Here is a 20,893-nt window from a genome sequence, read left to right on the forward strand (position 1 = left end):
TTGAAACTGAGACTTGCTGCCCTCTTCTGGCCCTCAGTTTAATCTCCCATCCTGATAAATACGGATCACGGCTTTGGAAAATAGACTGGAACATTTTTAAAGCACTAGAATGACATAAATTTCAGGAAATAGAAGATGCTAACTGGACTCCCTTAATGGATTCTTTATGGGCATCATGTTCCAGTTGATAATCTCATTGGTGAGGTTTTGTGTTTGTTTCTTTTTCCCATAAAGAGGCCTTTAAGCACCCTGAATAATTAACGAGGAAACAAAAGAACCAGTTGGCCGCATGATGTTCTTCCTGGTTCTTTTAATAAACAAGACACAAAAACACAACATATGAGTTTCACTGAAACAAATTTCATCTAATATTCCCAATTACGTAATCTGATCATTTCTGCTTCTTGGATCAGGTATTTTTTGTTTTGGTGTTGAACCACTGACTGAGCAGCGGGGGGTCTTCTGGCCCCCACAGCAGTGAATCAAAGCAGTCTTCATCCTCTTCCTCTCCTGTTGTGTCCTTCCGTCGGCCTGAAGCCACCCGAGCCGTCAGCTTCTGCAGCTCCTGTATGACAACCGGGACGTCCAGTTTGACCAGGGAAGCCTTCAGTGTTGCCGGGTTAAACGGAAAGGTCCGAATGAAGCCTCCAGCTCTGATTGGTGGAACATGTTGACCAATTGGAGGCTTCGCTTCCTGAACATGGAACCTCCGACGTTTCCTGTGAAGCAACACTTGACATCAGTTGAGTTTTCTTTAAAATCTATCTTTCCTTCATTTACTTTTTCTATTTCTTTCTTCTTTCCTTTGGTACTTATTCTGGGTAAATGCAACCAAAACAAATAAGCTAGCCTAGCGCTATCTGGAGAAATGGGTCACGCTATTTAGACAGACACAAAAAGAAATTCTACAATTGCTAAAATTTTATGCCACTCTATTTTTGTTTACATTTCTTCTGAGGTTTTTGTGTCATTTGTTTCAGTGGTTCTTGATGCAGCGCCCCCACGGGCGAGGAGGGGAACAGGTTTTTCAATTAGGTTGGATTTGATGCAGTGCATTGTGAAAGCGAATTGCCAGACTAGCTGGTGGGGAAACTCCCTAAAAGCAGCCAAAGTCCAAAAAAACTTCTAACAATATTTTGAAATCCAGGCCAATAGATCTGTAGATTACGAGAAAGTCTGGCTATTTGTACTCAAAGTATGAAGTAGTAAGAAGGAAAACGAATACCTGTAGATGTCTGGAAGCCTCCAGGAATCTGTAGACGGTCTGAATGTTGACCTTCTGCCCTGAGTGCCGAGTACCGAAGAGGAAACCTCGTTCTCCATTTCATCTTGGGTTTCAGCAACGTCTCGGTTTGTGACCCCAGTAACCTGAGGATTATATTTCATCTGGCGTGATGAAAGACCCGTTTTCACCACGTTCATCTTTGAGTATGAGCCCAGTATCCAGTGTAAAGTCTCAATAGGTGGAAGGTGTCTTTTTGACTTTTCCTGATGCATTTTTGAAGATTTTTTATTTTTCTGTTGAAAGTTGTGATCTTTCAGCTTGGGGAGTGAAGGAACAGGTGTTGAGATGTTGGCATTAAAGCAAGTTTGGACATTTCGTTGTGTCTGATAAGTTTTGCCTCTTAGACCATCAATATCTGTGTAATTCATCAAATCAACCAGATCACTGACCAGCCCCTTCTTTACTGATAAGTCTGTTTGGCAGTCCAGAGCCAGTGACGGGCTGTGGTTGACCTCCAGAAGCCAGGGTTTGAACTTACTATCAATGAGGATGTCAAAGCCAAAAAGCTCCACGCAGTTTGGACAGTCCGGTACCGACGCAGTGATGGAGAGGAGCGTCAGTGTGACGATGTTGTTGATCCTCTGCCACAGAAACAGCTCATTGATGTTCTGGTTCTGGAGGAAATACCTGAACTTACTCATAGTCCACTTACACCCTGAACCGACCTGTCCTTTCTGGGTTTTATAGAAGGGACCGCACTTATTGATGCTGGTGTTGGTGAGGTGAGCGAACACGTTAGACAGAGAGGACAGGTTGTATTTCTCTGTGGCGAAGCGCACCAGCGCCTCCTGGTGGATGTAAACAGTAAGTGGATGGAAGCTTTTCACACACACATAAATCCTCAGGTCAAACTTGTACCCTGATATCAGCAGGGGGCTGCTGATATACCTCTGCACCACTACAGAGCCGTTGTAGACCAGGTCTCTCATGTTCCGGAAGAGGAAAATACCTCGACCTCTGGAGAGGTCAACGGGTTTACAAATCCAGCAAACTGATTGTTCTCTATTAGGAAGCAGCTTGTTGTATTCAGTCAGGAAACTGGTGTATTCGTTGGGAAGGATGAAGGTTGTTGGACTGAAGTTGTAGAGAGCTGAACCAAATGTTGCCTTCATTCTCCTCAGGTTGCGTACCAATGAGTCCTTTCAAAAGAAGTTAGGAGAGCATAATTTAGTTTTTCATAAATTTTATATTTGGGCATATTTCTGTTGAAATAAACTAATTTTGGAAATAAAAACATGTTTTTATTTCACTTTCAATTAAGCTCATAATAAAATTGTTAAAGGTGACCTATTGTGCTTCCTCTAACAGATTAGGCCTGTGGGTTAAACAAAAAATGTTTATTACAATTTTTAGTCTGCCCAGTTCTGCCTACTTTGAGCTGTTTTAGGGTCTCTGTCACTTTAAATCCACGTAAGAAACAGATGCGCAATTATACAACCGTCCATCTTTGAAAAGCAGAAGTTGAGCCTCCTGCACATTCAACAAGAATCCAGCAAGTGATTTCTGGATGTTCAGTCAACAACAAAATTCTTGTCTTTCCCCTTTTTGAATTAATAATTCTGTTTACAGAAGCTGTATCCACAGAAAGACTGTTGGTTCTGTTGGGTCGCTGCTTAATAATTTGTGGAAATGTAATCTATGCAAAATAACAGTAATTGTATATCAAAGCATCACCTTTCGCGTGATGCCAGCAGTTTTGGGATGGTGATTGAGGCGTTGCCATGGCAGCAGGCTGTGATATTCTGAGCTGTGAAACTCTGACCCCCTCCAGTAGAGGTTCCAGTCGCTGTCCTCACGTTTCCGTTTGTCATATTCTTTCCATCCTCGTTCCAGGAGCACTTCCCTCACCTATGACAGCGTGTTAGGGCCACCGTTGGTAGAAAAAAAGGAATAAATTTCCACTAAAACCCAATAAATTTTCAGAATAATCTCAATCTTTTAAGTTTTCTGAGCTTCAAAACTGAACATTTGCAAGAAAAAAAAAAACATTTTTAAATTAATCTCAGAAATTGTTTAGAACAGATATGGAAATTTCTGAGTTTGAAAAGTCCAAAATTTCTGACTTTTTTCTAGAAAAAAGTCAGAAATCTTTTAGTTGAAGAAGGAAAAAATTCTCAACTTTTAAAACTCAAATTTTCCGTAAGTCAAAATTTTTGACTTTTTTCTAAAAAAAAAGTCAGAAATCTTTTAGTTGAAGAAGGAAAAAATTCTCAACTTTTAAGACTCAAATTTTCCATAAGTCAAAATTTTTGACTTTTCAAACTTCAAATTTCCAAAGTTTTTTAGAAAATTTCTGAGATTTCAAAGGTTTTTGATTTTTTTTCTAGCAAATTTTCTACTTTTTAAACTCGGAAACGTTCTTGAAACTTTCTGAGATAAATCCCAGAATTCCTGAAATTTTTCTCAAAGATTTTCTCATATTTTGTTTCTATCTGCAGTGGCCTTAATAAGCCTCAGACTCACCAGTTGTGGACCTCGGTCATGCAGCCTGAACACCAGCGACGCAGCCATGCAGCTTCAGCAAGGAGCAGCTCAGTTCAGAAAACCAGACACTCTCCTGTATTAAACATTTTTTTTAGTGCAGGATTGTTCAGATATTATCATATCATATTTAAGCCCATAATTTTAAAAACTGTAAGCTAAATTTGCTCCTTCTCTGGCTTGAGATCAAGAATTTGTTGGAATTTTAACATCTGGTAGTTATTAACAAGTAGTCGGGTTAAAAATAAACAGCTTAGACGTTCCTCTGGGCACCATTTTAAAGCTCTCATAAATGTTAAGCTGCATTCAGCATTTACAAACATGCAGTTAACATTTAACCCGGCCTGGCTGCTTGTTCTTGTGTGAGCTGAAGGATTCTGGTTGTAAATCTGAGACGGCCAAACAAACCTGACACTTTGTTGACCCGTCAGCGCCGAGAGAAGGGTGAGAGTGCATCAATTATCCATTAGCTGAAAATATTTATTGCAATTCAAACTGATGTTCACAAACACAGTGATAATCAGCACAGGCATCATTTAGGCTAAATGTGAATCGACTTATCCCAGAGTTGATGTTACTCTTGTTTGTTACATGAAAAATTTAAATTAGGCCAAAATTTTGTACATTTTCCCTTCATTTCCAAACCATAAACAGATAATTTTATCTTACCTTTGTATAAAGTACTCAGAATAAAAGTAGTTTTTTCCTTTTATGTAGAGGTCTTCTCTTTCAGCGAGTTGTTGACAAGCTGTCAGTTCTTTGAGCTCCACCTACTCACAAAATGCAGCATCAATTGTCTGAACCATGTCAGAGTCATCAGCGGCTCTGATGACAACGCCTGGAAGGCTTTTAATAACAAAAAGCTGAAACAAAAAGCTCTTAAATATGTAGCGATATAAACATGCTTGCTCTGTTTTGGGTTTTATGTTCCAAATGTTTCAGTTGAATTTTAATATAAAAGAAATGTAACCTGAATAAACAAAACAAGCCTTTTTAAGAGGCTAATAAAAAAAAGGAAGAGAATATCTATATAAATCCGACCTAAGTGAAATGATTAGTTATTGATTCACTTGTCAAAACTAAAGAAATTGCATCTGTTTTGATGTATTACATTGTCTACTTTCTTAGTAATCTCTCATCTTTTTAGTACGTTGGGTTTTAAGTCTATTCTTTTTTTTCACATCATAACCAGGGGACTACAGATAGTTAATATATTAACTAATTCTGCCTTTTTACTTATAAATTGTGTGTTTTATTAAAATGTACTGTTCCTTTTAAATGACTTAAAGTAACTCGGAGAGCATGATGAGTTATAAGCTGCCTGCATGCAACACTTCTGTTTTCTATAATGTGTAAATCCTTTCTTGCAGAACAAAAATTTCAACTAAAACTTAAAGGAAATAATGTTTCTTAACACTTAAATATTTCTAAAGTAGATAGTAGTGCGTTAGACTTGTTTTGTTTAATAGAGTAGCCAGTTACTTTGGCTGAAATGTGTCCAGAGAAACAGCTTGGGACGAAACCATTTCCGTTTTTTGTTGTCCGGACCTGTACTGGTTTGTTGACCCAAACCAAACAGTGATGGACAAAAAGACTGAATGATGGCCGTGAAGATGATCGGCTGCACCTGTGAAAGACTGAACGAGTCTCTGCTGGTCTTTCTTCCAAACTATGTGAGTGAATCTTATCTTCATTACACAAATCCTTGTTCACCTTCCCAAATTTTTACGGTAATTTGAAGAACTCCTCTAGACTCTAAATTAGGTCGCAATTTCCTTTGGGATAGCATTTTACACCAGCAAGAGTTTATTGCAACGTTTGAAACCTTTTCACCCTGGGAACCAACTGCAAAAAGTGCTCAGTTTTTAATGCTAATACATTTCACCCTTAAAAATTACAGAGGTCTGAAAACATTTAGTAATGCATGCAGATTTGTAAAAAAAGCAACAATTAGCCTCTAAAATTACAAAAATATTTCTGAAAATTCATTGCTATTTTGCAATCAAGCTAACCTGATTTGTATGATGGGTTTTGTTTTGTGTAGTTATAAAATGACCACTAGATGGTAGCAGAGAGCAAGAATGTTGTTTGTTGGTTTGTCATCTTGACTCATCATTTTTAGGCTTGTTCTTTGCTAACTGTTACCTTTTTGGCCATTTTGTTGACGGCAGGATGTATTTTGCTGATAGCTTGGTTCACTAAAGCCTGTTTTGATTGATACACGACTCAAATGTAACTGTAGATTTATCTTGATCGTCATGGAACTGAGCAGATTTTGGATTCTAATGTGATGCTGTGGCAAAATTGCACTTCATTTACTAATCGGTTGTTGAGTTATGAACACTGAGTCACTGATGCACAGTTAGAGTAATTTTGAAACACCAACATCTCTTGGAAAGTTCGCAACCTTTTTCATGTTTTCTCTGTTTTACAACGATTACTCACTGTGGTTTATCGGAGCCCCAGACCATTAGAAACCGTCAGTGGTAATGGCATTGTTCCCTTCTGTTCTTGATTTATCTTTAGATTATGCCATGCTTAGTTGTTTTTTATATATATCTTTTAGCCTGTTTTGTGTCAGATGTTTTATTTACTCATTTTCTTGATTCTACAGGTTTTCTAGTCATCGTGCCTGGGAGTGACTTGTGAAACTGAACCCAGCTTTTTAAAAATTGTGGTTAATCTTAGGTAACGGTTGAGGTAATCCATGATGAAAATAAATCTTATCTTTATTTAGATTAGATAAAGATTCTCTAACATTTCTCTCTCACGTTTCAAAGTTGCCTTTTCTCTATGAATTACTAGAAACAGTTGCTGTTAACCAGCTCACGTCTCAGTTGAAGATCTTTAACCTTTAGTCTGGCTTAGTAAAAGCTAACAATGATTTCTGAAGTGTTAATGTTCTATGATAGCCCCACTTTATCTACTTGAAAGCACATCTTTGATAAACTGGCACCTTTGGGTCTGCATTGGACTTGTTCTTTTGTCTGATATGTCATTCTTGATCAGGATAGACAAATTCTCTTTAGGCTATTGGGCCCATTAGTGGCTATGAGTTTATCTAAACTCAAACACCAAGGGTCATGAGTTATTTCTACTTTGAGGCACAGCAATGAATAATGTGTCTTAAGGGAGCAGCAATTTTATAAAGCCAAAGAAAGTTAGTAATTTGAGTTTCAGTATGTTTTACCACTTTTATTTGGGGTTTTATATGTCAGGTAAAATAATTTATTGATACTTATAGGGCTGTTTAATGCGATTGTTACAAGGTACTAATTTAAAAACCTATCATGAGGCAATAATATACAAATACAGAAAGAAATTCAAGGCTGTTTAGAAAGTCTAGCTATGCCATTTGGCGCAGCGTGTTTCTACAAGATGGCCGCTAGATGGCGGTAGAGAACTCAAACTGTCCTGGAATTACCTTTCTGTGGCGTTCATTCAGAAACACCAACCTCCAAAAAAATGTGTCTTCATGCTGTTAAGAGTGCATTTTAAAGGCTCCGAGTGAAATAAGGCAGTAGTAGTCCTTCCATGAATGTACATTAGTAAACGAGTTTCATTCATTCTGCATTCAGACACTACAGACATCATCAAATACTGGCTAAACTTTAGTTTTTTGTCATAATTTAATATCAAATGATTTTAAAGTTATGCTCTGATTTCCAGTATGTCTTCTGCCAAGAATCCTGAATAGTACAGAATCCTATTTAGCTTTCAAAAGTCATTGTTATTGAACAAATGCATTTTCATACGGTTGATCTCTGTTACAGTCCCAGATAGCCATAGTACACTTTAAGCAACACAACCAAGTTATATCTCTTCTTCAAATTGTCACTGTTGTTCATGCATGTTTCCAATATTAATTCCAGTATAAAAAGGCGAGAATAAAATCACAATTAAAATGTTACTCTAAAAAAAGTAGATCCAATATCTATTTCTATTCTATCTACTATCATATCTCTTTTTATTCAAGGGTTTTACTTAACTCTTACTTAAAACACACATAATGTAGATGTGGGTTTGAATATAGAGAAAGTGCTTCTCATTTTAATTTTAATTATTTGATTTTATTTTATAGACAAATACCAACACAAGAGGACTAACCGATCTATAAATGGTATTTTAATTCCAAAATGACTCAACACACCAAACGGAAATGGATATGGTGACGTTTGTGCTTTTGGTGGATTGGAAATTAGTTTTCCTACTGCCCGCGAACGCCTCTACAGTCAGCACCCTCCGAGTCATGTGACGTCCTGTCATGTGATTCAGTCACTTCCTACTGATTCGGTTCAGAGCCGATACTCTCTGCTGTATCATGTCGTCTTAATTCGGCTCCACGTTCGGGGTCCAGCTGAATAGAAACATGTTTTTCCGGGATAAACCGACTCAACGCCAGCCTCTGAGGCTGGTTCTGTGGCTGTGCATCGGTTTGGGATGTTTCTTGGTTCGGTCCGGAGCAGAAGAGGTCCGCAGCAGCTTGTGGTACCAGGACCTCTGCAGGTAACAAGCACACCTCCTCCAGAAACAGACAGACGTTACAACGCATTAAACAGCGTTATTTCCTAGTTAAACCCCTCAGCTAACGATTTAAACCGGGTTATCTCTGTGTTAGCTGACGCTAAATCGCTTCCCCCCAGACTCGTTCAAATGCTAGCATCGCAGCACCTTTGACATTTATCTCCAGCTAAAAGCAGCTCTTTGTTTTCGAAACAGAAGCAACTTTTAGCTTCGGCGGTACCGCGTTCAGTCGGTTAAACTGGACACCAGCGGTTGAGATGGCAGCGACGGTTGACGCAGAAGCTCTGCCGTTTGATAAAAGCGTGCTGGTGGGAGCTGAAAGGACCAGATTGACCACATTTTCCGAGCACATTTTAAAGTGCTATTGATTCATAGTTTCTGTGTATTAAATTTACTTTTGTCATATTTTATCCAGATATAAATAAAGCTAAAAAAACCTTACTTTAATAGACATTTTAATACATGAAATGGAAATAGAAAATCAATAAAAAATTAAACTTCTGGCTCTGTTCTTGCGTATTTGTTGATGACATCACAAGAGGTGCTGATCATCCTGGGTTAATTGGCATGATGGCGGACAAACTGCACAGTTGCACTGCTGCTTTGCAGCAAGAAGGTCCTGCAAAGGATGCAAAGTACATCTTTGATGCGATGCATGCCAGGTACTTTCATGGCAGCATCACAATATGCAAAAATAATATTGCAGTAATTTCTTTATTTTTGCATTAAAGAATGGAGGTTTTTATGTGTGTCACTTTGTTTGCTCAAGAAGCAAACATGAAGCTGAGATGTGTAAAATTTTAAAAATTGTTCGTATTCAGGCATAAATAATACAGCTCTATGCTTTGCTAACATTGTGGTATTTTTTTTTTTAGAAATGTTATTAAATGATGACAACAAATTAAGTGTCTGTGGCAAAGTGCATTCAGATTCAGTTTAGGAAAGATGAAACGCTGGTTCCTCCCATTTGTTTAAATTGTAAAATATTTAACATAAAATGACTAAAAAATCAATTTTGAAAATGATTACAAAAGTACTTTGAAGGGAAATGTGGGGCGTTTTTAGGCTTTTGCGTTGTGTTTTTATTGCAGTCAGCATAAAAGATGCAAATCATCTGAGACTAAATATTTGCTTTTCTTCACTGGAGCTCTGTGAGTGCAGCTGTTGTCTAAATATTGACTCAGTAATATGACAGGAATGATAACCAGGTACCTGAATGCTCACACTGGCTGCTGTTTGTTTCCTGGTTTTGTCACTTTCTGTCACTAAAGAAAAAGTCCATAATTAACCTCAATCTGGTTTTAATTGGTGAACACTTTATTGAAGATGTTGGATGTTTTGCCCCTTCACATTTTTATTAACTAAATATTGATTTCAATTCTTTCCTAATTAATTCTGTCTTATCTGCCTTTCAGCTATAAATGGGAGGCAGTAGACCTGGACAATAAAGTGAAATACACCATAAAGCTTTGTGAGTCTTCACCACCGACCAGCTGTGGGCCCAGCACTGCAGTTTGCGCCCAAAACCTTGACAGTGAAGTCAAGTACTCGGTCGGTAAGTACAGTCCAGTAAGGAGGAAGAAAGCGCTTTGGTTTTGTTTGGTGGTATATCGGACTGAGCTATGTGGGAAAAGTGTCTGTGTTTGGTAGATATGTTCGTATGGAGAGTGAAGCATGCCAAATTACAAGAAATAATGGATGTATGAAATAATTATTTAAATATCATTATTAAAAATAAATAAATACAGAATTAAATGTTGAATTAATTATATGTGCCTCAATTAAATTTATTCATTTAATTTAAAAAACTAGACATAATTATTTCATTATTAATTAAATAAATTGTCATATTCTTGTCCTAAAGACCTCTATGAATTAATTTAAACTAAGGCTGCAACCATAGATTATTTAAGTAAATTTGTTGGTACTGTTTTAGTTTAATCCTGGCGCTGAATATGTAGTTTTTTTTCAGCAAGACGTTTTTTTGAGTCTGTATTCTCCAGTTGATGATTAATTGATTATTATTTTAATAATAATTACGATTAATCATTTCAGCCCTAATTTGAACTGTGAACTTTGACCATCAAAACTCAGTGGGCGGGATTAGGACTGCCTCTGTAGAAATCCTGACTTCTGATTGGTTGTTTCAAACAGCCAGTCAGAAGAGCCAAGTCCTTAAATTTAATAAAGTTTCACTTAAAGCAGAACTTTAATTACTGCCTAAACTCTACGAAGGTATTGAAGTTTGGAAGTCAAAGTCTAGAACCAGCATCCATCAGCTTTAGTTGGCAGTTTTATTTGAATTTCATAACATTTTAAGTTCGGTTTGTAAAAAAACGTCAGATAGTCGGATGTAACTGGTTCTATTTTAAGTAAGATTTTACCGTTTTTGCTAAATAAAGTCTGATACGTCCTTAAAAGGAGTCGCAGCTGCTGAATGGAGTCAGGATCCGTCATTTACCCCCGAGGAAAACCCAGATGACAGCCTGGCTAGTGAAAAGGGTTGATGAATAAAGCAGGACTAGTTTCATATTTATACAACGGAAAAGTTTGCCTTATATCTGATCCAGATCAATCCACGTTCTGACTGGTCATTTGAAGCTGTTGTTTTAATTCAGATTAATATAATTAAACGGGAAACGGATCCATTTCATATCCAGAAATACCTTTTATTCCAATCATATAGACAAATTACGGCAATTAAAACTCAAAATCGAAATATCAAAGTATCATTCTATAAAACATAATGGATATTTCTTAAAACCTTTTCTGTATTTTCATTTAAACTGAAACAATTTTAAGTGTTTTAGGAGTTCCTGAGGGTTTTTATGTAATATGACTGAAACTTAACAGACAACATTAGATTAATGAAAATATAAGAAGAGCTTCTCGTTTTTGTTTTATCCAAAATATTGTGGTTGACAACATAGATTTAGGTTCACATCAAGAAAAGAAAAAATAAACTGTAATATTGCAAGAATATAATCGTACAACAACAAAGTAATGTTACGAGAATAAAGTTGTTATATTAAAACATTATTCTCAAAATATTAAAATGTTATTCTCGTAACATAATCCATGGATAATTCAAATTTAAAATTGAATTTAAATTCAATTTGAACTTAAATTGAATTTAAATTCAATTTTAAATTTGTTTAAATTTAAAATTGAATTTAAACGTGAAAATGCCTAAACTCCATAGTTTTTATATTTCATACCCAGATGCTTTGTTTGTGCCAGAAATATCTAATCTTCTTTTAGAAAAACTCTCTTCTTTTGATGTCACAGAAATGCAACCATAAAATGAGAGTTTTGTTAGAATAATTTTCACATAAAAACCTTGCAGAAATCCTCCTTAATCTTGAAGGTAAAGCATTGATCAGCGTTTTCTCCTGCTGTGTGTTCCTCACTGAGTGAGAGGCAAAATTGATGTTTTTATGTTTTCCATGCCGCCTCAACCTGACGGCGCTCTCAGTCTTGCTGTCGACAACAGGAGGTTTTATTGCTGACTGAACTATTGATCTGATGCTGTATGGATCAGTTTGTTGGTGTTTCATCGGAGATCTGATCTCTGTGCTGAACAGGCAGAGTCCCTCTTCCTCCTCCTCCTCTTCCTCCTGTTTGTCAGCAGCATCCTCATCTCCTTCACTGCAAAAACACAAAAACTTAGAGTATTTTTGATCTAGTTTCTTCTGAAAATATCTTATTGTAATTGAAATAACCCAAAACTAATTACTAGTAACTTTTCAGCAACATATAAGAGCTTGTTTTAAGTAAATAATTTCTTAATATTGATGAAAAAGACCCAATTATTTTACTTACAAAAAGATATTGTTCCCTTGTTGTAGGCAAATTAATCTGCTAGTGGAACTGGTACGTTTTCAGGAATTACTGAATTAAAACAAGCTTTTTTTTTCTCTGCTTCCTTCCTAAAGAAGGATGTTGCACCTGTTCTGTTGCATGAATGAACCCATTTTGAAAAATTAATTCAGTTTTAGGTCTGAACTACATTTTGGTTTCACTCTGAGTAAGAATACAAACTGGATGGATCTCCTACTACATTCTTCGTTTATTAGTCATTTATTTGTTCACATTGGGCCAGTTAGGTTTGGATAACTTAATATAAATCTGTTTATTTTTTATACTAGAACTGCAGCTCTAATTATGACGGCATGTTGGAGCATCGCTGCTACATTTATTCTCATTTGTTCTTTTTCTAAACGTTTACTTTTTTTTTTTGATTGAGGTGTTTCATGTTTGGATAATTATTCCCTCTGGCTGCACAGCTGGAAGGATTTTTGTTCCCACTTTTTTTTTTTTTTACTTTCAGACAGTTGTTATAATGTGTAACCATAGCAACAAGGTTTTACAACTGAGAGCAGCTAATTAGCATCTCTAAAGCTCCAATAATACCTGAACTGCAACCTTAAATCACAGAGGAGTTGGAAAGGAGGCTTCATGGATGCATAATGAGTAAAAATCCTTTCTCCTGTTCCGCTGTCTCTCCACTCGATTTTCTAACCATTCAGGAAGATTTAAAGAGGAGCCGGAAGAGCAGCTTGCTAACAACTGATTGTGTTATCCAGAGACTGTTTCTGGATGACACACACTCTGTTATTGAGCTGTTAGCATGTCATAACAGTCATGAGACTGTCATACACCAACAGTCTTCAGTCAGAGGCCTCTTCAGATGCAGTTGCATCACTGACAGCTACTCAATCCACGTCTATGAGTTGCAATAAGCAAATAATTAATTAATTAATTGCATGATAAATTTAAATGAGTTTGATAATTTCTATTCCACTAATTAATAATTTTTGAAGGGATTTTTAAAAATCTTTTTGTTTTCAGTTCTGTGTGGTTTTGGTTTTATTTTTATTTATTGTTTTTGGTTGTTGAGTTTTATTTTTTATATTTAAAATATCTTAAAGTTGCAGTGTGGAGTGTTCTTTACAAAATTAAAGTTGATTGATCTGGTATTATTATGCTATTTTCTTTATATTTGAAAATGCTACTAAAACAATAATTTTATCATTTATCGCAATAACCTCTGGGACAATTTATCGTCCTGCAAATGTATCGTGTCAGGCTAAGCTAGTTACGACAACATTTAATTTTAGGATAAATAAATAAATCTCTGATATATGAAATCATTCAGAGTTTCTTTGTCTGATTTTAAAATATATTTGAGCTAAAAAAAAATGCAGCTGATGTTTTACAGAAGCTCACTTAGAGTGTTTGAATCAGTCTCAATGTTTAGTCATTCTCATGCCGGTTAAGACTTCCTTTATTCTTCTGCTGACCTCCTTGGCTGCCAGACAGAGTTATTTCAGGCTAAAATAACAGCTTGTCCTGCAGCCGGAGGTCACAAAAGTCCCCTTTGTTGAAAATCTGATATCAGAGTCACGGCTGTAACAAGGAGCCGTGTAGCTTTAAAGACAACACTTCTGAGTTTTCACTTGCTTTATAATCAAGTGAAAACTTGTGCAGTTGTTGGTTTTTATTACAGCCTTATTTTAGTACATTGAGGAAGTACTCTTCTGTAAAGAGGAAGAATGAGTAAGTGGTGACCAAGCAGCAGAGAGGTCAGATGATTTGGAGTTAAACAACTGTGACTGACTTCTCACATGACCCCTGAACGCATCAGTAGCTCACGGACACAGAGCTGCTCGCTTGAGGCTTTATCTGCTCAGCAGTTTACTACGATAAGGTGCTAAATTATCCGACTCATTGTATTCCAAAGGGTAAATTAGAGAAGTTAAACTAACAGTGAGTTCAAGGAATCATGTGAGTTTTCTCAGAACTCAGGGAAGTAAAATCAACAGAGACTTTAAGCTACATGTTTTATACCCTCAGGTTGAAACATGTCAAACAGTTTCTGTAAAATCTGATGCAATCTTTTCTGTAGCTGTGCTTTAAAAAAATAAAACATTCCAAAAACAAACAGGCTGAATAGGAAATGGTTTAATTTCTCCCAGCTTCTTTTCTGTTTACCTTTGAATCACTTTTGGATTTTGTTACTCCTTTCTCGTTTTCTGCAAAGCATGTAGTTTTTGGTGTATTTTAAATTCAATCTTTCTTGCAAAGTAATTATCTGTGCATTCAAATATTAAAAAAGTTTACTTCATTATTTATTTTTTTTATTCATATAAAGCACTTTGATCTGCCTGGTTGCTGAAATGTTCTAATCAATACCAATAAACGTGATTGAATTTACCGTAAGTCCAGACTGTAACAGAAGAACATTAGCAAAGTTAGATATTAACAATGTTAAAATATGAAATGTATTACGATATATTAAAATAAAGCAATAAAGATCCAGTTTTTCTTATTGAACTGATATCAATACATTAAAAAAATGCCTGAAATAGTTGCATATTAATGATGATATACCGTGCGTTGCTAATATAGGTTTCAGTTTCTCCGTGGAAAGACCGACTGTTCTTCCTTCTCTCCTGTAGTTTGTAGGTTTGTCGGTCATCTGGTTGCTCGTTTACATTTCTTTTATGATTGTCATGTGATAGCAGCCTATCTTGATCCAGAGGTCACACAAACAAACACATAAAATCACTGAAAATATTCACTCAATCACAAGGAGAAACATTTGTTTTTTTCTCAGGTGTTCCAGTTCTTTTTTTTATCCATCTGTAAATTCTCTGCCAATAAATATCAAATATTTATTTTAAAAAAATTCTCTGGCCTGCTGTCAGTTTTTAAAACTCTGATCCAGGCAGCGCTGAGCGTTTCCCACAGCAGACAGTTTTTTCTTTCCGGTTGAGTATTGACATGAAAAATGAAAACTGCTCTGACTCTGCAGTCAAAATAAATTTGGAGGTTGGGAGTTTGAGACATTAATCTGTCAAACTGTTTGCTTGGAGATGAAAACTAATAGTGAACATGAATGATTTTAGCAGATAAAACAGCGTGCTGACCCTGTCCTCATTTACTCTGCAGGTGACCTTTCCCTGCAGAAGCTCTCCGGCACCGTGCTGGATTACAAGGCCACCGACACATGCCCGGGAGGAGCCAACCCGGTTCAGACCAGCATCGACTTCCAGTGTGGGAAAACCATGGTAAGACCCAAGGCGACCGGCCTGACGTCGACCGGCCTCTTCCTGAACAAGCGTTGTGTAATATTCAGGATATATGGAAGTGACTGACTGGTATTGTGGGGTATTCTCGTCTGTTCCCTGACGTCAGCTGCTCTGTGCAGCTGTTTTGTTCTGGCAGCCTAAAGACAAACCCTGCATGTGTTTCAATACGTCTACAGATATGCAAACAAAAATTCTGCAGCATTTCAATGTAAAGGAAACTTTATTTTTCTTCTTGAACAGGTTAGGTTAGCAAAATGAGATAAAAAAGATGCAAATGTAACATTTTTGCCTTTAAGAATTATAAAATTTCTGTGGTATAAAAACTCTTTAAAGGTGACCTACTCTTCCTATTGGCTATGCAAAACATTTTCATTACATTTTTTGCACAAACTCATTCTTAGATAATGAGATTTTAGTCTCTGCTTATTTCCTAATTGTTGACCCTCTAGCTCAGCATTTACACTCACACATGAAAATGGCTGCAACAGATGTGCGATTATACAACCATAAATCTTAGAAAAGCAAAAGTGGAGCCTCCAGCACAACCAACAAGGAAATTCTAGATGCTCAGTCAGCAGAAAAACACTTGTCTTTCCAGCAGCCGTTGTACAGCGCATACAGCAGCAATACCAGCTGACCAAACATGCTGGAGCTCCATCAGGGTTGCTGGCGATGGCGCAGTGCCTGATGATTTGTGATGTTACATTCATTTTTTTGAAATTCCACACACTAAAAAACATGACATAATTGCCAAATAAGTTGAAATAAGTGTTTTTAGAAGCAACAGAAATAGAAGAACAAAAACGTGCGACTTTTGATATTCTGTATAGAATGAATGCAGAGCAACAGATGTCTGCTGATTAGATCTGATCATTGTTCTGTGGTTTTGTGTGTGTGTGTGTGTGTGTGAAAGAGAGATGGAGAGCTGCTGTAGCTTTGGCAGTGATGTCACTTCCTGTCGAGTCACAATGAGAGCAGTTCTGTTTCCAAAGAGAAAGGACTTAGCAAGTTATTATGTCTGAAAACAAGAAATGAAACTCAATAAAAAAAGAACAATGAAATGATAAAAAGGGAAGATTATGCTGACAAACTTGCTAGCAAAGTTCAGCGTCTCAACTTTTTAAATATTTATTTGACTTGTTGGGCTTCAGTGTTTGATTCTGCACAATTTTTACTGCAATGATGTTTCTTTATTATTTTGTGTTGGTCGATATACTCCTTTGACTGTACAAATTAAAGTCGTTTTTACATGTTTGACCAAGCTTCTGAAACTATTGGTGTGTTTAAGTGAGCTGTACTGGTGCAGAGTTGGGGAAATAAATTTGTAAGTCGGTACATTTATATCTGTGTTTTAAAAAAACAACGTTTTAAATCAATTCAGCTGTTTTTCTGTATTTGATGTCAGTCGATACTAAATCTAAGATTTCGGTGTCAGATGTGAAAAAGTGGACCGTGTGTGTTTTTGTTTGATGGTAGGTTTGTGGCAATTCTTGCAAATAACGTTTGGTATCCAACCAAAGAGCTGCAGAGCTCAAATATTCACATATACCAGGAAATTGTAGCTACAGAAAAAGTTTGTTAAAAAATAAAACTCAAAAGATGTTTTTTCTTGGTAAGTAAAAGCAGATAAACTTCATGCACTTTAGGTCACACAGGAAACTTATGATAAATCTTTCCGAAAAGTCACCCACCCAGTAAAAAGCCGATGTCCTTTACGTTGTTTTCTGCTTGTTTATAACGAAACAGTTTTTTTCACACTTGTGTCTAACAGGGCACCCCAGAGTTCGTGGCGCTGTCTGAATGTGTTCATTACTTTGAGTGGAAGACCTACGCTGCCTGCAAGAAGGACAAATTCAAACCACACAAAGAGGTGGGAGTCCTGACTGCCGGTCCTGCTTGTAGGTTTCTGAGTGAGAAAGGAAACCGCATCTTTCTGCAGAAACAATTAGTCAGCTGACAGAAAGTGGAGCTTCCACATCCCATGAAGCGCTGCTGTTTGTGCTGCGCAGCAGAAAGCCTGTCATATGCTGTCATCGTGAAATGAATTTAACGTTGCATTAGTTCAAACATTTCAGTCACAAATTACTTTTTTTTCAACTTCTGTTAAGTTCACTGATGTAACCAAAACATTTGCAACCGGTTAGGACCCAAACAATTAATCATGTGATGAATCGGTTATGGAAATAATCGTCAACTGATTTAGTAATTAATTAATAGTTAACTGGAGCATACGCTCAAAAAAGGCAATTTGCTCAAAGAAGAGTAATTAAACCAAAAATGTAAACATTTTTTATTTAAGATAAAAAAATAAAAATAAACTTCTTAGTTATTAAATATGTTCTACCCAGAACTCAAGTGGTAGTTTTGGCTTCACCTGGTTCTAATTCTGTTGAAAAAAGTCCGATTAAGCATATTTTACAATCCAACTATTAATCTATTAATCTAAAATGGATTAATGCAGGGCTGCAGCTGATCAGCCCTGCATTGTATTGATAAGTCAAGGTCTGAGCTTTTCACAAGTTGTATTTTTTTTTTTAGCTTGATTATTTGCTATGAATGATCAAATCTTATCTAAAGGAATGCAGTATTGCTTTTTAGGCAATAAAGTGTTTATTTTCTTAATTAAATATTTCTTTTTTATGTGTTAAGTTTGTATAAAAAGGCTTAAGTGAATAAATGATAAATCTGCAAAATGTACCAATTTTTTTGATCCTATTAATCGTCAGAATAATTGAACTCTAAAATAATCATACCTGTTATCTTGTGTTGATGTAAAATCCATTTCCTGTTTGTGTTCCTGTTGAGTGAATGTATTAACGCTCCTGCTGTGTTTAGGTTCCCTGCTACGTGTTCGACTCAGACGGTAAGAAGCACGACCTGAACCCTCTGATCCAGGTGGAGGACGGTTACCTGGTGGACGACGGCGACGACTCCTCCGACTTTTACATCAACATCTGCCGAAGCCTGAGTGAGTGAAAACTGGACGGCTGATTAGATTTAGAAATACTGGGCCGTTTTAAAGCAGTTTTTATGGAAGAGCATTAGGGCCGCTGAAGAAAAAGAAAAAATTCAGATTTTTCTTTCTCTGAATTCTGACTTTAATCTTAACGGGGGGATTTATTTTCTCAGAATTGACTTTTTTCTGAGAATTCTGACTTTTGATCTCAGAAGTTTAAAAAATGAATTTCTGAGAGAAAAATCTTTGCATTTTTATTGTTTTTTTTTAAATCTGTGGCCCTAAACCTCATCGTTACGTTTCTCTGTCAGAAAATCAGTGTCACTGTCAGCTGCTGGAAGCAGTGGGGTTATTAATGTTGGTCAAACACTCAAAGAATATTTGTAAACGTTATCAGAAATCTTTTCATGAAACTTCCTGAGATCAATATAAAAATTTTTGAGTTTTTTTATTGCAAATTCTTTGAAATTTTGACTCTTTTTCTGAAAGTTTCTGAGATTTTTCAGGTGGAAAATGATTTATTTTCTGTCTATAACAGCCTGTCATAGAAAGCTGAGGGCTTGGATTTCATTATTAGGTATATCAGATTTAGGTCGAGTAAAAGACCTTCAGTTTAAATTTCAGAAACATTAATAGACTTTTGAAATTGTTAGTTTTTATCACTAAATAGTACTTTGATTTAATTCCTTATTTTATTTTAATCAGTGAAAGAAACTGATGCTGAACGGATCAGTTTCATTAACGAGGCTGGTAGGATTTTCAATGCAGGTCTCTGTAGGATTTCAGTTCTTTTGTTCTGTCCTGCAGACATTGCAGATAAGTCGTGTCCAAAGGATTCTGCAGCCTGCCTCATCACAGGTCCATACTGCTTCAGCATGGGGGCTCCCAGCCGGCCGCTGGAGGCCGTGTCCAACGACAGGCGAGTCTCTCATCGCTGCAGACATTTCCTCCAGCTCTTCTCCTGCTTGTTGTTAAAACTGAACACGAAACGATTCCACCGTGCTGCTTTTTCAGAAAGTTTTAGTATTTGAACAACTTAATTGTTTCTGGCTTAAAAAACAAAACACTGAATTAAAATTGTTATGTAATTTTCTGTCCAGTTTGAGGTTACAGTATGAGTTAAGCGCCAATTCGACGCCTCCAGAGAGATGTGCAGGACACCGGCCGACCGTCAACATCGCTTTCATCTGTCCTTCGAGCCGCCATCCTGTAAGTCCCACAGCTAGCGCTGCTAACCCATCAACTGGTCTGGGTCTCAGATTTAACTTTTCAGCTTCCAGGCATTGGCTGGGTAGCAACGTTTTAGAAAAAACTTAGTTTTAGGATTGTTTTTATTTTTATTTGTGTAACTTTATTTGCTACTCTTACTTGAGTAAAATTTCTGAATACTCTGCCTGCTGTAAGTAACTTCACTGCAGGTTTTATTAAAGTTTCATAAGTTTTTTATTGAAAAAAATTGATTTTGAAAATTTTTTAGTTTTTTTTCTTGCCTGATTTTGTTGTTTTGTAACTATTACTTATATAAATTATTTTTATTATTTGCTGAAAAAACATCTTACCAAGTATTTTTGTTTTAATTTCTAGAGCAGATATCTTAGTGCACTTGAAATAAAACAAAACCAAGTTACAAGTTACGTTTCAGTGATATGTAGGAGCTTGTTTCATGTCAATAACTTATTAATATTCATGAGAAACTGAAAAAAATTCTCATTATAAGTTAAATAATCAGCCATGGGAACTAGAACGTTTTCATCAACATTAATGAATTATTGGCTCATGTTTCTTTCTGAAAAGTTACCTGGAAGTCAGTTGTCTTATTTCAAGTGTACTAAGATATTTGTACCAAAAACTAGACTAAAATTACTTAAGATCCTGTGTTTTTGCAGTGTGAACTTTAAAATACCAAAATTTCCACATAACTATTTTGGTCCAATTGATATCATTTCTAAATATTAAGTGACTGATAATTTGATCAGTTAAATTTACCAATAACTTTTTACTCCAATAATTTCTCGGGCAAATACTGTTTCATGTTACTTGCGTATAATCTTTGGGAACTTAACCTCCTCTTTCTCCAGGTAACTCCTGATTGTTCTCCTTTCAGGGCAGCGTCCCCAGGATGGTGGCCGACACAAACTGTCGTTACGAGGTGGAGTGGGTGACTGAGTACGCCTGTCACAGAGACTACCTGGAGAGTCACACCTGCAAACTGACGAGCGAACAGCACGACATCTCCATTGACCTTTCACCTCTCACCCACGGCTGTAAGTCTAAACAGGAGCTTTTTTAATCCCAGATTTTTACTATACACATGCACCAGTTTAAATTTACAATATATCAATACAAACATCCATGCAACATTGATCACTAAACAGAAAATGATCTGCAGGTAAATATTGAAAAACCATAAAAACTCTGAATTTCTTTTCTAAAACCAAATGGATATAGAGACCTTCCATCCATCCATCCATCCATCCATCCATCCATCCATCTGATTCACCAACAAAAAGTTTTATTTTTATACTTCAGATTGGTTGAAAAATGCAGATGTCT

At 36.4% G+C, this 20,893-nt stretch overlaps 2 protein-coding genes across 2 annotated transcripts in view; one reads left to right on the forward strand and one right to left on the reverse strand.

The window, feature by feature from the left end:
* Positions 1–394: 394 nt before the first annotated feature.
* On the reverse strand, positions 395–4,370 carry ttll2 (tubulin tyrosine ligase-like family, member 2). Its single transcript, XM_044106418.1, has 4 exons — positions 3,749–4,370; positions 2,960–3,133; positions 1,226–2,424; positions 395–719 (listed from the first exon to the last, which is right to left on the reverse strand). Exons 1-4 carry the CDS (start codon positions 3,794–3,796, stop codon positions 410–412), a joined length of 1,731 nt encoding a protein of 576 aa, XP_043962353.1. The 5' UTR covers positions 3,797–4,370; the 3' UTR covers positions 395–409.
* A 3,628-nt stretch (positions 4,371–7,998) lies between these two features.
* The window catches only part of igf2r (insulin-like growth factor 2 receptor), a 39,852-nt gene continuing 26,957 nt past the window's right edge, over positions 7,999–20,893 (forward strand). Inside the window, exons 1-8 of the mRNA XM_044106419.1 lie at positions 7,999–8,272; positions 9,706–9,845; positions 15,245–15,363; positions 17,156–17,254; positions 18,220–18,352; positions 19,148–19,259; positions 19,441–19,549; positions 20,445–20,604. Coding sequence (XP_043962354.1) covers positions 8,136–8,272; positions 9,706–9,845; positions 15,245–15,363; positions 17,156–17,254; positions 18,220–18,352; positions 19,148–19,259; positions 19,441–19,549; positions 20,445–20,604 — 1,009 coding nt within the window. The 5' untranslated portion in view covers positions 7,999–8,135. The remainder of the gene's footprint in view (positions 8,273–9,705; positions 9,846–15,244; positions 15,364–17,155; positions 17,255–18,219; positions 18,353–19,147; positions 19,260–19,440; positions 19,550–20,444; positions 20,605–20,893) is intronic.

Source organism: Gambusia affinis, linkage group LG22 (genome assembly GCF_019740435.1).
Source record: "Gambusia affinis linkage group LG22, SWU_Gaff_1.0, whole genome shotgun sequence".
NCBI lineage: Eukaryota > Metazoa > Chordata > Actinopteri > Cyprinodontiformes > Poeciliidae > Gambusia > Gambusia affinis.

Coding starts and splice junctions, on each gene's coding strand:
- ttll2 (XM_044106418.1), bottom strand. CDS start 3,796: ATGGCTGCGTCGCTGGTGTTCAGGCTGCATGACCGAGGTCCACAACTG. Junction 3,134..3,748: donor ATGACCGAGGTCCACAACTG/GTGAGTCTGAGG, acceptor ACGCTGTCATAG/GTGAGGGAAGTGCTCCTGGA. Junction 2,425..2,959: donor CTGCTGGCATCACGCGAAAG/GTGATGCTTTGA, acceptor TTCTTTTGAAAG/GACTCATTGGTACGCAACCT.